The following is a 15852-nucleotide window of genomic DNA, read 5'->3' as shown; positions in this document are numbered from 1 at the left end:
CATGCACAGTCACTCATACATGCACTGATGATCCAAATGACAGTACCCCTCTACAGCCCTCTACCTGTGGGAGAGCTGCATCCCAGGGATCGAACCCAGTGCTGGGAAAGTACTCAGTCATTCATGTGAGCCCCCAGCTCTTTAAAAAAGAACAAACTTCTCCCGTTACAGGGGAATCCATAAAACTGGCCTCAGTGTGGAAGCCAGGATGAGGCAGGAGTGGTAAAAGAGATACTGCTGCTTTCCCCTAGGTTTCAGGGGACATCGGAGGACAACCACGGTAGAAGAGCAGTATCAAGACCACGTCCAGAGGTGGCAGAGGCACCTGGCAGAGCTCTGGGGAGGCAGAGGCAGAGGCAGGCAGATACCCAAGGCTCCTTGGCCAGCCACCCTGGGCTAATCAGCGAGCCTCAGGTCCCTATGGATGAACCTGCCTCACAAAACAAGGTGCACAGCTCCGAGGAATGACACTTGAAGCTGACCTGTTTCCATCCACACACCCGCAGCCACATGCACTACATACACACCCAAGGATAAAGGGTGACACTACTCTAGAGCAATTATCGAAAGCCTTTGTGCAGGGTAATGGTGACGGTGCACACCTTTAATCCCAGCACTTGGGAGGTAGAGGCAGGTGGATTTATGAGCTCAAGGCCCACCTGGTCTACAGAGTGAGTTCCAGGACAGCCAGGGCTACACAGAGAAACCCTGTCTCTAAATACAAAACAAAACAACACAACAAGAAAACAAAACAAAAAAGTTTTAATATAAATTCATAACAACAGAAGATGCAAATAACTTCAGAGAAAGACTAAGACATTATGAAGTAGAGAAATAATACATAATAATATATAAAGTTTGGGATTTTTCTGACATATTGACATATATTTTTTTTATTTTTTATTTTTTTTTCCGAGACAGGGTTTCTCTGTGTAGCCCTGGCTGTCCTGGAACTCACTCTGTAGACCAGGCTGGCCTCGAACTCAGAAATCCCCCTGCCTCTGCCTCCCAGAGTGCTGGGATTACAGGTGTACACACCACCGCCCGGCTATATTGACATATATATATATATATATATATATATATATATATATATATATATATAGAGAGAGAGAGAGAGAGAGAGAGAGAGAGAGAGAGAGAGAGAAAGAGAGAGAGAGAGTATGGAGTTGAATATAGTGGCACACAGCTATAACCCTAGCACTTGGCACTTGAGGCTAGCCTGGGCTACACAACAGATCCTGTCTGCAAAAAATGGTGGCCTTGGAGCCTTTTGCTAGCCAGTGTCTTGGGGAAGCAGCTGGATTTCCTTGAGTATCTGCAGATCTCATTACGTGTCTCCTAGTGGCATCCCTTTCAGTAAGCCAGAGTTAATTTTTTTGTACGGACTATCATTTTGTTAGAATTCTGTGACAGAGCTTCTATAATACTACATTCATAGAGGGCATTTGCCAGTATTTGCAATTCAGCCTTTCAGTCAATGAAATCCATGTGTTCTGTGCAAACATACTGCTCCAGCATTGTAGGTCCAGAAGTAAACAGGGCAGATTCTTAGGGGATAAGATGAGATGGGGAGACAGAGAAATCACATACACATACAAACAAAATGCAGACTTTGGGAAATCCTGGCCACAAACCGAGGGGCTGTAATCGGGAAGCCTGTGTGAGGACATAGGGACTCATGGCCTTCCTTAACAATCTAGTCCCTGACTTGCCTACCTGACACTTAGCCGATGGGCACAGCTGGACTACTATTCCAGGAGTGAGAGCTTCACACACGCTGGGAGAGTACTCCCTTAGCCTAACGTGTTAGGAACAGTCTATATTTGAAGAGGTCTGCCCCTCTAGAAATGCCTGCACCTCTGTTTAGGAAATTGTGGGGCTTAGTCGCAGTGTGACACACACAAAACCCACCCACTGTGTGTGTTAGCCGACACGTGGTTTTCCGTTCTGGTAGCAGAGGTGCATGGCCAGGAGTGCCTCCCATCAATCGTCAGTGAATCCTGCTGATCTTCAAGTGTCTTTACACTTATATATGAAGAGACTTCAGCTGCCTGACTGAGCCACCAGCTTCCTAGCCCTGTGGTATTCTGTGTGCAAGAACCTGCAGATTTCTGGAACTCCTCCTTCAAAGTTGGATGCCCGCCCCTTTGGCTTCGTGCACACCTCCAATAAGTGTTTCTTGAATGACTTTTCAAATTTCATAGGATATCATTTCAGTTGACAAGATGTGAAATAATTATTTCAACATAAAAATTACTCTGAAATGGGTATTTTAGGACATTCCACAGATGCCATTCTAAAAATACCTGTGGTAATCAAATCCGAAGATGTTGTCATTGGGAGATTTGAGTTGTTAAGAGATTAGCAGTGTCTTGCATCAAACAGGAAAGTCCTATCTAGAAAGAAACTAGCCAGGCGGTGGTGGTGCACACCTTTAATCCCAGCACCTGGGAGGCAGAGGCAGGTAAATTTTTGAGTTCGAGGCCAGCCTGGTCTACAGAGTGAGTTCCAGGACAGCCAGAGCTACCCAGAGAAACCCTGTCTCCAAAACACAAACCCCCCCCCCCAAAAAAAAACATAAAAGCATACACCTTAAGCCGGGAGGTGGTGGCACACACCTGTAATCCCAGCACTCAGACAGGCAGAGGCAGACGGATTTCTGAGTTTGAGGCCAGCCTGGTCTACAGAGTGAGTTCCAGGACAGCCAGGGATATACAGAGAAACCCTGTCTCGAAAAAAAACAAATCCAAAAAAAAAAAAAACCCCAAAAAACAAAAAAACAAAAACAAAAAACTAAGCACTGTTCATATCCTGCCACAGTAAATAAAATGTACCTCTGCAAGGCTGACTGAAAGAGGCAAGGATTTCCTTTTCTGCGTGTAGTTACTGAACTGTAAGCATATACAACCAGATATTACAAAAATGGTACAATTAATAAACCATGCTTAGTATTAAGATGCCAATGAAATTTAGCAGAGAAGTCAAACCCTATCTGTGCAGCCATTTCTCAAGGGCTTTCCCAGCAGAGCTGACCACGCAGGTACCTGTCAGAACCGAGCAGACGGTGGTTTTCCCTGCTCCGTTGTGTCCCAGAAGAACAGTGATCTGCCCCTTGTACAGGTTCATGCTCAGATCTTTGATGGCTGTGCGTTTACTCCTTCCCGTATAGAACACCTGTCGGAGAGTCAGGGTGTGACTGGCAGGGTGAAACCACACACAGAGGCACTTCTGAAGGGTACGGCAAGCCTCATCTTCAGATCAATTTTAAGTTTCCTTTGAAAGCTCATCAAGCATGGAGGGGGGCTGGCGAGATGGCACAGTGGTTAAGAGTTCATGTTTGATTCCAAAAATCCACATTGGCCAGTCCCAGCTCCTGTCTCTCTACCTCCCAGGCTGTCTGAGGCCGCCGGCACTCACGGGCACGTGCCCCATCCCCAACTTCCCCACATACATGTTTCTAATTAAACATGAAAATAACTTTTAAAATGCAGGTCATTAATGGGTATCCAAACTGAGACCCCTGTAGGGGACTCCTTCCTCCCCTAGCTCCACAACCTTGAGCTGCTGATTAGCCCGGCTGGGAACCTCTTCTCCAGTCCTTTCAGGACTGCAGTAGGAAGCCCAAGCCGCAAGGCCAGGAGTGCAGGCCTAGGAGTGGACTTCTTCTTGCCACTTAGGAGTGGGCCTTACCCTTTCACCCGACTAAGCCTCTAAGAAAGGGCACCCTGCTTCTTCAGTAGGAGGCGTGCAACTGAAGAGCATCAGAGTCATCTGATTTCCAGCTCAGATAGCTCCAGGATTTTAAATGTCATTTTTATTATTTAAGAAATTCATGCTTTAAGTGTAAGGAAAGAGGGGCTGAGAGATAGTAAGTGTGGCCTTGTTGGAGGAAGTATGTCACTGTGGGGTATGGCTTTGAGGTCTCACTTATGTTCAAGTCTGGCCAGTGTAACACAGTCTCCTTCTACTGCCTGTGGACCAAGGTGCAGAACTCTCAGCTCCTCCAGCCCCATGTCTGCCTGGATGCTGCCATGCTTCCTGTCGTGATGATAATGGACGGAACCTCTAAACTGTAAGCCAGCCCCAATGAAATGTTGTTCTTTAGAGGAGTTTCCTTGGTCATGGTGTCTCTTCACAAAAATAAAACCCAAATTAAGACATTGGCTTACAACCATCTATAATGGGATCCAGTACCCTCCTCTGGTCCTGCTCACGCACCCATATGCATAAAATACATAAGTAAATAAACCTTTAAAAGGGGATAAGGAAAAAAAAAAACCATCTATAATGCCACACCAGAAATGGCACTGCATTTCAGTGTCTGATTTAGACCATATCTGTCCCAACTAATGGCATTTGGAATGAACATTAGGAACAAGATTAAGACACCATTGGTCATTGGAAATGGGCTGGACTTTGGGTTTGGAATTCACTGTGGGTCATTGGGACTTAGATGTCACTTGTTACAGGTCATTCAATGATGCCTGTAATGGACAGGATGGAGTTTGCCAACTCGCCCTGACCTTATACCTAGTTGGTCTCTACAGTTTTGAAGCGAGGGACAGTATTCTCCTCTGACTTCAATTTCCTTTTCAGCAGGGTGCCGGCCCTAAAAAAAAGCTCACAGCAGGGATGGCCCAGGGAGAACCAATGATTATGTCTGTCACAGGGAGAGAGAGAGCAAGCGGAGAGCTGGCTCTGTTGATTGGCTGAAACCATGCAGACCACCTGCCCCAAGACTGTGTATTATGAAGAGAGAGCCAGAGCTAGTGGGAGGGAGGGAGAGAACAGGAGAGAACGCCCAGGACAGCGAAGGGGCTCCTAACTACTACTGTTATTGAGGACCTGGACCAAGTTTATGGGTGTCCTGGGCTGGGACATGATCCACTTGATCCCCCAGGTTTAAGGCAACACAAGGATAAGAATGGTTTGTTTATTTATTTATATGTATAAAACATATAGTCTTAAAATTTTATTTATTTAATGTATGAGTGCTCTGCTGCATAAACATCTGCCTGCCTGAAGAGGGCATCAGATCTCATTACAGATGGTTGTGAGCCACCATGTGGTTGCTGGGATTTGAACTCAGGACCTCTGGAAGAGCAAACAGTGCTCTTAACCACTGAGCCATCTCTCCAGTTCTGTTTTGTTGGCTTGTTTTATTTTGTTTTTGTTTTGGGGATACTTTTAACTACATATCCCTGACCACCCCGAGTTCCCTAGGGAGACCAGGCAGACCTCAAACTTATAGAGATCCATGTACCTCTGCCAACCAAGTACTGGGATTGAAGGCTTGTGCCACCATATCCAGCCAAGGCAGAGTTTTAAGGCCACAATACCACAGAACAGAGTGTCCCTCTGCTTTCCTTTATAGTTGAAGGACAGAGATTTCAGACAGCCACACTCTGTTGTCACCATAAGTTGTCACTGAGACTATGCCTGTTGCAGAAATCCTTGGTTAACAGGGCTCTGTGGACAGTAAGCCTCTGCAAGCACCTATGGAAGAGCAGCTGTCTGTTCCTGTGCTTGGAAGCTAACAGTGAGATCTGGATTACATTTTGAGTTGGTGGATACAAGTCACAAATGGCTGCACTTCTGGCCCATCTCCAGTGGAGATCCTTGGTACTGGGGGTTTAGAAGACAACACTGTTTCTGAAAAACCAGATCAACAGGCCTTCCATTTACCTTCATGACAGGAAGCAGGGCATTTCAAGCTGTGTTTCTAATTTTTTAGAATAGGACCACATAAGAAGAGTCAGATGCAGATATTCATACCCAACCAATGGACGGAAGCTGGGGACCCCTGTGGATGAATTAGGGAAAGGCTGGAAGAAGCTGAAGAGGAGGGTGACCCCATAGGAAGACCAGCAGTCTCGCCTAATCTGGACCCCTGAGATCTCTCAGACACTGGGACACCAACCAGGCAGCGTACACCAGCTGATATGAACCCCCCCACCACGTACACAGCTGAGAACTTCCTGGTCCAGCCTCAGTGAGAGAAGAAGCACCTAACCCTTGAGAGACTTAAGGCCCCAGGGAGAGGGGAGGTGGAGTGGGGTGAGAGTGGGGGGTGGGGACATCCTCTTGGAGATGGTGGGGGGGGGAGGGGAGCAGGAATGAGATGAAGACCTGTCAGAGGGTGGACCGGGAGGGGGATAGTGACTAGACTGTAAAAAAGGATTAAATAATGATAATGATGATAATAATAATAATAATAATAATAAAAAACAGAAAACCCTTCTGAATTGCAAAGAGCCTCTTGTAAGCACAGTTTGAATGAAACAAAAGTGGGTTTCTAAAGGGTTGCTTCTCAAGTCCCAGTGAGGAAGCTGGAAAGCCAATACCTTATACAGATGTTGGATTTCAACTGTGTTAATGTGATCCATTGGTTCATCCTGCATGAACTCCCCTTTCGAAGTTTTCTCAGGCTCCCCAATATTCAAAAGTGGCGGTATTGCTGGAACAGGCTTCTTGGGCCAGAAGGGGCACTGTAAGAGAAGTTAACTTATACACCAGTTGTTTATGTGACCTTTCTCTTATGGGAGATACATATTGGTGAATTAGACCCCCTGCCCCACAGGCAGTTTACTTGCTGAACCAAATGTTTCATGGCACCTGTAGAAGTTAACCAGTTCACTGAAGAATTCGCTACAGCTCACCTGCATTTCAGCCTATAATCCCTGGCACTCACAGAGGACCTAAGAAAACAGCCGTATTTCCAAGCTCTTGACCCCCACCTGGAAAGCCGCCTTGACAGTAGTCAGGTTCTTGGGGGAGAGACCTGGATGGGCATGCTGGTTTGTTTATTTGCCTGTTTCTCCACACCCCAAGAAAGAAGGCGGAGCAGAGGTTGCAGAGGGTCCTCACTCGGCCCACTGGCAAATGACCCCAGCCACCCTGGCAGGCTGAGCTAAGCACAAAAAGCTCATGTTTGTAAGAAAAAGTAGTCTGTGGATTTCTGGGATTGTCCAGAAAAGCTGTGCCACTGTTGTTGGCACACTGGGGCAATTGTAAAGGCCTCCGGGGCCTCTGCTATTACAGCTCAGTGGAGAAACGAGTTGTGAGAACTCTAGCAAGCTGGGTTCTGATGCTAGCAAGGCGGGTGAATTCTGCGGGATAATGGAGGGCCTGGTTCTCAACAGGCATACACTGGGTGAGATGATCCTCTCTGTCTTGTCCTCGAGTCCAGTGGGTCAACTGTGGGGTAGGTTCAGAGAAACCGAGACTCACTGGTAACTATGTGCCCTTGCCAACCACAGGGTGACAGTTATGAGGTGAATTGAGGGTAGAGACTTAGTGGTGTCCAAGATCTTAATTAGTACATCACTGGGAGATAGAGGAATGCAGATGACAGATATATTTTAAAAAATGTAACATCTGTCTCTAAAATAGCAGAATTGGAACTTACCTTGGCAAAGATGTACCAAGACTTAGGTATTCCAAACTTTCTTGGGAAGAGAGACTCCACCAAATAGGTGATCAGGCAGTACAGAGAGGAGTCCAGCAAGAGCATCACCAGCACCTGAGCGAAGCTGAAGTCTCCCCAGATACTGCCGATGTTCCTCCATTGGATGCCTGTGCCTGTTCCAAAGAAGGGAGACAGTGGCTGACAGAGTCGGCAGCTCTGCTCAGTCTGCAAGATTCAGCAGTCCTGACCTCGAGATAGGGGTTAGGGGGAGTCCTGGAGAGCTGAAGTCTTCATTCCACGCTGGAAAGGCAACGGACCTGGGTTCTGATGTTAGCAAAGAATGGTGGTGGTGGCGGCGGCGGCGGCGGTGGTGGTGGTGGTGGTGGTGGTGGTGGTGGTGGTGGTGGTGGTGGCGGCGACGGCGGCGGAGGCGGCAGCAGCAGCAGCAGCGGCAGCAGCAACAACGATGCACTTGCCAACAGGGTGGGAAGGTGAGAGGACAAGGCACCCCCATTTTCCTCAAATGTCGTCCAACTGAGCCCACTGCTATAGAGTGTGCACCCCACTCTTTGGGCAGAGGTCCTTCCTCCTGCAGCTAATCCTCACAAAAAAACACCCCACGAATATATCCAAAAATATGTTTCTTAGTTGATGCTAGCGCCAACAAAGTTTATAAGCAATACTAACCACCACAAAGGTTTTGAAAGTATCTATTGTGGCAGTACCAGGGATTGGACCTACGACCTCACACACGATAGGCAGGGACTTTACCACTGAACTATGTCCCCAGTACTTGCCTCCTTTTGCTTAATAGACAGGGTCTCTCTAAGTTTCTGAGGCTGACTGTGAATTCCCACCTCAGCCTCCCTAGTAGCTGGGATTGCTGGTGTATGCTGCCATGCCCAATTAAGGCAGAATGTTTTAATTGCCATTTTTCATCCTTTTACTCATTTGCATGGATGTAGTATGTATGTGTGTGTGTGTGTGTGTGTGTGTGTGCATGTGTGCTGGTGTACCATGGCAAATGTATGGAGGACGGAAGACAGCAGGAAGGAGGTCAGATCTCTCCTTCCTTCTACGATACAGACCCTGGGCATCAGGTGTGTAGGTAAGCAGCTCTAACCACTAAGCCAACTCACAGCCCTTTCAAGGTTTCATTCTATTACCACTATTGACATATTAGTATCTTTTATAAAGAAATGTAGTGGGGCTGGAGAGGTGGCTCAGCAGTTAAGAGCATTGGTTGCTTTTCCAGAGGTCGGAGGTTTGATTCCTACCCCCATGTGTGTATTAGCCTTCTGTATATTCCTTTTCCCCTAAAGCGACAGGTGTTTTTGCCTTGTTATTCTAAACTACAAGAGCAAGTTTCTGAGTGAGTGAGCTTCTTACACATTCTGAACATAAGTTGCTTGCAGGCTCAATGTGTCTTCTCTCACTCTAACCTGACTTCCGGTTTTCTGACATCTTAATTTCAATGCTGATATTTTGTTATTTTTTTCCTGTGAGGCTAACAAAGAATAAACTGAAACCTTAAGAGCTTTTAAGACAATCAAAGTTGTTTACTTTCAAGGCCGATCTGCTCAGGCATCTGCTACAGCGATGGCAAGCAGACTAACTGTGTTAAAGGTTTGGTCCTCAAGGAGATGCTTGCGAGTTGGCAGGAACTTTAGCACCTAGAGCTTAGCAGGAGGTGGAGCTTAGCAGGAGGTGGGGCTTAGTGGGAGGTGGGGCTTAGCACAAGGTGGGGCTTAGCAGGAGGTGGGGCTTATCAGGAGGTGGAGCTTAGCAGAAGATAGGGTTTTTTAAGGAGGTGGGGCTTAGCAGGAGGTCTTTAGATTATTGGTCTTTAGATTATTTAGATTAGTGTTCTAAGAGAACATGAGACTTGGATCATTCTCTTTTCTGGTTCACTTCCTGGTAGTTTGCTTTGCTGTGTACTTATCGCATGAAGTGCTGGATACCCAGAGTTCCAATATAAGGGAGGCCACCTAATCTTTGACTAGAAGCTACAGATTTGTAAATCAAAATAAGTCTTTTTCTTTAGAAGTTAATTATTTCAGTTATTTCATCATAATAACATAAGGCTGATTACTACCATTCCCTAGAGAAATCTGTCAAAGAGGACACACCACAAGCAATGAGACTAATACATATGAAAACTACATTATCAGACTGGGCCAGACTGGCCTCGAACTCAGAGATCAGCCTCCCAAGCACTGGGATTAAAGACGTGTGACACTACTGCCCAGCTTATGCTGTAAGGTTTGTGAAGCACACTGTACATCTCTTTAGCATCCCACATTATAATGCAAATGCTCAGGATACTAAATGAAGCACACATGTTAGTTATGTGTATTTGGAAATGGAGGGCAGCCTTGTCCACTGCAAAGCAGGTAGTCAGCCTAAATCGAGTTTGAGAAAGATAAATCTTACCTTCTGCTTCAAACAGAGAGATGAACCGGACTCCCGTTGCCATGGCGACATTGGAGAAGAGGCAAGAGAGTATCTTTTGGGTGTAAGTCCTCTGGTGGTAACTGAAAGTGATGTACATGTAGGGAAGGTAAGTGAAGAAGAAGACGACGCCACCTATCACAGTTCCTACATGGGCTGCAGATTCAGAGGGGAAAGGAAGCTTCATCAGTAAGTTAGTTGCTGTGACAGAAACCTTGTTTCCTGCCATGAGAGAAAACTATCTCTGTGATAGGTTCAGCATTTCAGAAAGGAAGCTGTCTCTTTTTATACTTGCATGCTTACTAGTGAGGGATAAAAACATTTACAGTGTTTTAAAGAGTGAAAGTAGCTAGGTGTGGTAGCTCGCGCCTTTAATCCCAGCATTCGGGAGGGAGAGGCAGGCAGAGATCTCTGTGAGGCCAGTCAGTTTTACAGGGTGAGTTCCAGGACAGCAGGGCTTTACAGAGAAACCCTGTCCTCGAAAACAAAAAGAAAAGCAAAAAGGCTGTATTGACTCTTTTCCAAAGCTGAGTGGCAGATGATCTATTAATCCCTCTGACAGCATGATAAACACCTTATATATGCCGTCTTAGGTTCATAACATCTCTGCTTTGCAGAGGAGGAAACTGGAGCTTAACTATACAAAATATATTAACTGGCTTAATGTCATGGAGCTATTATATAAACCATGTCATCTCGAATAGAGACAGAGAGACAGGGTTTCTCTATGTAACCCTGGTTGTCCTAGAACTCACTCAGCAGAGCAAGCTGGCCTTGAACTCAGAAATCCGCCTGCCTCTGCCTCCTGAGTGCTGGGATTAAGGGCACGTGCCACCACCACCTGGATAGCTTTACTCTTTTTATCTCCTTTTGGATGTTTTATTTTCTTTCTGTTTGGACTAGACATTTCAGCAAAATATTGAATGTGTGTGGTGAAAGTAGATACTGCTTGGTTTTGTTTCTGATGTTAGGAGGTAGTCTTTCAGTCTTTCACAATTGAAAATATAGGGATACACATGTATCCTGGCTTATACCTCTCTCCCTTTTTTAAGCCATGAAAGAGTATTGAATTTTGTAGATTTTTAAAAAAAAAAATCAGTTAAGATGTGTGTGTGTGTGTGTGTGTGTATGATAGTTTGTATATGCATGGCCCAGTGTGTGGCACTGTTGGAAGGTGTGGCCTTGTTAGAGTAGGTGTGGCCTTGTGGATATGGGTTTTAATACCCTGTCCTAGCTGCCTGGGAGTCAGTCTTCCTATAGCAGCCTTCAGATGACGATGTGGAACTCTTAGCTACTCCTGCTCCATGCCTGCCTGGATGCTGCCGTGTTTCTGCCTCAGTGATAATGGACTGGACCTCTGAACCTGAAAGCCAGCCCCAATTAAATATTGCCCTTATAAGAGTTGCCTTGGGGGCTGGAGAGATGGCTCAGTGGTTAAGAGCTCTTCTAGAAGTCCTGAGTTCAATTCCCAGCAACCACATGGTGGCTCACAACCATCTGTAATGGGGTCTGATGCCCTCTTCTGGTGTGTATCTGAAGACAGCTACAGTGTACTCATATAAATAATGTTGCGGTATTTTTCCAACCCAATTACCCGGTAAAAGAAATCTCAACTCAATTGATATCAATTCAGGCTATCTGCCCTAGATTGGGCAGACCTCCCACTACACTACTCTATTCCCATCTATGCTATCCCATATAACTTGTAGTTTCTCAGGGCCACGAGCTTCTCTCCATCTTCTCGATCCTCCATAGTGTCTCCCTCTTCCCCTTCGATCCTTTTTCTCCTCCCCCAAACTCCTAGCTCCTCCTCTTTCCTCCTGCCCAATCACCAGCTCTCGCCTTTATTTGAAAAGTTAAGGTGGGGAAAAGGATTAACTCCTCGACTGCAGCCCCTCCCAGGAGTGGGATTAGCATCAAATTACAAGCCCAGGGCTATCCACAACAAAATAAAAATAAACAAATTTTAAGAGAGAGAGAGAGAGAGAGAGAGAGAGAGAGAGAGAGTGAGTTGCCTTGGTCATGGTGTCTGTTCACAGCAGTAAAACCCACACTAGGACAGAATACTTATATTTCCTTCATTTTGAGTGGAGGATATGCTGGCTGCTTTCTTTATGTTGGGCCATTCTTGTTCTTCATCCCCCTCCCTCCCTCTCTTCTTCTCTCCCTCCCTCCTTTCCTCCTTCTCTCCTCTTTCACTCAGAAGTTTATGCTGTGTGGTCCAGGTGTAGACCAAGCTGACCGTGAACCTGCAATTCTCCTGCCTTAGCCTTACCAGCCCAGGGTCACAGGGACTGAGGCTAGCAGACATCCTTCTAGCCATGTTACTTACACTTTGGTTGAGACTCTTATTTTGACACAGTCTCACTGTGTAGCCTAAATTGGCTGATAATCCCGCTGCCTTGGTGTCCAAAGTTCTGGGACTATGAATTAATTTTACATTCCTGGAAGAAATCCTATTTGGCACGGTATTTAATTCCTTTAATATGCTTGATTGGATTCATCAGTATTTTGTTGAGAATTTCCCATAAATTTATATGTCATATATATATATATAGTATCTGTGAAAAGATTTGAATTTTTTTGTTGTTGTTTTTTTGAGACAGGGTTTCTTTGTATAGCCTTAGCTGTCCTGGAACTCACTCTGTAGACCAGGCTGGCCTTGAACTGAGAAATCCGCCTGCCTCTGCCTCCCAAGTGCTGGGATTAAAGGTCCACCACCGCCCGGCGATTTGAAATGTTTTAATATTCATTTATGTGTGTGAGTATTTTGCCTCTATGTGCATGTGTGCACATGAGTGTGTATTGAATCTATGCTTGGTGCCCACAGAGACCAGAAGAGGGCATTGGATTCTCTGGTACTGGAACTACAGAGGGCTGTGAGCCACTATGTGGGAGTTGGACACCAAACCGGGCGCTCTGCAAGAGGAGCAAGTGTCCCCACAGGCAGAGAGAGACGATTAATATCCAGAACATATAAAGATATCAAAAATAGGCAAAAAACCAAAACCCAAATGACCCACTCAAATAATGGACTTAAGATCTGAACAGAGAGTTCTCAAAGAAAAAAAATACTAAAAAAGTATCTTAAAGATAACGCTCATTGTTTCTAGAAATTAGAGAGATGGAAATGAAAACAACATTGAGAGTTCATCTTACCCCAGTCAGAATGGCAGAGACCAACAACCTACAACAAACTGGTACTAAGGACACAGGGCAATGGGAACCCACGTTCACTGTTTATTCAATTGTAAACATATCCAGATGTTCTGAAATCTGTGTGGAGAACCATCAAAAAGCTACAAATATATCCACCAATAAGACCCAGCTAAACCACTTGTCTGCATTTGCCCAGAGGCTATCCCGCTGCACAGCTCTTGCTCCGCTGTGTTCACTGCCGGTTTACTCACGGTAGCTGGGAAATGGGAACCACTTAGAGAGCCTTCAACTAATGAGCATACTAAATAATAAGTGTGCTACCTATGCACCATGGAATAGTAGTCAACTGTAAAGGTATTGAAATCATGGAATTTTCTTTTTAAAAATAATTTACTTGCTTTGATTTTTAATGTGCCCTGGTGTTTTATTACCTCACGCGCGTCTGTGTGAGCGTGTGAGGGTTGTTGGATCCCACGGGACAGGAGTTACAGTCAGTTGTGAGCTGCCGTGTGGGTGCCGGAAATTGAACTCTGGGCCTCAGGAAGAGCAGGCAGTGCACTTAACCGCTGAGCCATCTCTCCAGCCCAGAAGCCATAGCATTTTGAAGTGAGTGGATGGAACTAGATAAACCCAGACCCAGAAAGGCAAACATCATGTGCTGTTTTTTGTGTGTGGTTCCTAGCTCCACGTCAGATGTGTGCATACAGCCTGGAGGAACTGCAGGAAATAGGAAGGTAAAAATTCTCCACGGTGAGGACAGCCTTGGAGAGGGGAGGAGCAGGGTACAAGGGATTTGAAGGGGGAAATGGGGAAAATGGGGGGCAGAGCAGTCAAGGAGAAGAGAGAGATAAACACAGAAGTAGAATAAAGAGAATAAAGTCATAGTAAGGATTTCTAAAAAGGTCACAAAGAATCATAGTAATATCCATTTACCTGATATTGCATATAATATAATACATGTTTGCATGTACATATATAGATTAAATAAAAATTTCCCATTTGGGCTGACAATGTTCCTCCCAAGAGCTACAGGCTGAGTAACAGAAGCCTGCCACTAGGCATGAGGAGACCCCTTTTGAATTGCTGGTCAGGGTCATCCAAGAGACTCCCAGAACATTATAGGTCATGGCCGTAGCCCTTGGTTGCCTCCCTGAGACTGAAAGCAAGACCCTATTCCTGAAGATATCGAGTACTTGGACGTGGTCTCAGAGGATCCAGCTGGGCCTGACCTGAGGACTGACTCACTTTCAGGAGAAGGTGCTATGAGATTTCCCAAAGGAAGAAAGGAACCACTAATCCTACACAGGAAAGCTGCCTACCGACCACAGCAATGGCCAGTGTGGCGCACTAACCCTACAGGTGCAGTGCTGGCACACACACCATCGTAGTAACCTCAGCTCTTTAATCAGATTTGAGGCCCACTCAACAAGAGAAAAATTATGCCTGGTACCAGAAACCTAGACAACTAGCCAGGGCTAGTGAAGTCACAGATCATGGAGAAGAACTTATGACTGCCACTTTGCTAAAATAGCATAATTCCTAACTTCATTCTAAATATTTATTCACACACACATACACACACATACACAGAGAGAGGGGGTAATGTATATATTTTATAAATATACAGGTAAGTCTCACCCTTCATCAAAGGAAACATCAAAATGGAGACCAATACAGAAACCCATAAGCAATCAAAATAAAGAGAACAACAGCAGTAGATCACAGGATGCCAGACACAACTGTTGCAGCTATAACACTGAGGCTCAAGAATCACAGTAGAGGCCAGGCAATGGCGGCGCACTCCTGTAATCCCAGCCCTTGGGAGGCAGAGGCAGGTAGATTTCTGAGTTCAAGGCCAGGCTGGTCTACAGAGTGAGTTCCAGGATAGCCAGGGCTACACAGAGAAACCCTGTCTCAAAAAAACAAAAACCAACCAACCAACCAAACAACAACAACAAAATCAGTTCAAGAGGGGGCAGAAAAATTATTAAAGCCAAAGGGAAAGGAAGTCTTCTGTGAGATTGCGTCTTCTATACCCATGAAGACTCATCAACACCGCTGCCTAAAGATAATCCAATAGACATGCTAGCACAGAAGGGGGAAAATCTTTGGTTTTTTTGTTTTGTTTCGTTTCTTCAAGAACAGGGTTTCTCTAAGTAGCCTGACTGTTCTAGAATTCACTTTGTACATCAGGCTGACCTCGAACTCACAAAGATCTGAGTGCCTCTGCCTCCTGAGTGCTAGGATTAAAGGTGAACCACCACCCCGGCACCAGCACTTTCTTGATGGTAACGCTGATGTTCAAAAGTTTTAAATTTTTCTAAAATTCAGCTATTAGTTGTATCTTTTATCAGCTGTACTTCTGGTGTCTTCAGGCATCATCATGTAATGCAAAATCAAGGTTTTCTCTTATAGCTTAAAAATATTTCTATTTATTCTTTGAAATCTCCATTCATGTGTTTAACGTATTTTGATCATACCCACGTTCCCCCACTCTATCCCCTCCCCTCCCACGGGGACACACTCGGTCCATGCCCCTCCTGACTTCATGATGTCTTTATCTTTTATATGTTCTTATGCATGTACGTGTGTGTGTTCTTGTGGATATAAAACGTGCAAATCTGAACGATAAGCTGTCTGGCCTCATTCGTATCACATTTCTTCCTAGTTCTTTCAAACACTCCCTTTGGGGGCTGCTGGGCTCATTTTCTGTTATTTTTATCTTTTATGAGATAACTCACATTCCTTATGTATATTATATATTATACGTATATATGTTAGGTACATATATATAATGTGTTCCAACAGGGCTAAAATAGGGAATAGAATTC

The 15852-nt window shown here is 45.3% G+C and overlaps 1 protein-coding gene across 1 annotated transcript in view; it reads right to left on the bottom strand.

Moving 5' to 3' along the window:
• The window catches only part of LOC127693957 (ATP-binding cassette sub-family A member 17), an 80657-nt gene that overhangs the window by 44081 nt on the left and 20724 nt on the right, over window positions 1–15852 (bottom strand). The window contains exons 8-11 of the mRNA XM_052195265.1: window positions 9845–10018; window positions 7412–7584; window positions 6348–6473; window positions 3048–3177 (exon numbers count right to left, since the gene is read on the bottom strand). Of these exons, the coding sequence (XP_052051225.1) occupies window positions 3048–3177; window positions 6348–6473; window positions 7412–7584; window positions 9845–10018 (603 nt within the window). The remainder of the gene's footprint in view (window positions 1–3047; window positions 3178–6347; window positions 6474–7411; window positions 7585–9844; window positions 10019–15852) is intronic.

The sequence above is a fragment of the Apodemus sylvaticus genome, chromosome 10 (genome assembly GCF_947179515.1).
Source record: "Apodemus sylvaticus chromosome 10, mApoSyl1.1, whole genome shotgun sequence".
NCBI classification, from domain to species: Eukaryota; Metazoa; Chordata; class Mammalia; order Rodentia; family Muridae; genus Apodemus; species Apodemus sylvaticus.
Note: the sequence above shows the minus strand (reverse complement) of the source record. Positions and strands in the feature narration are given on the sequence as shown.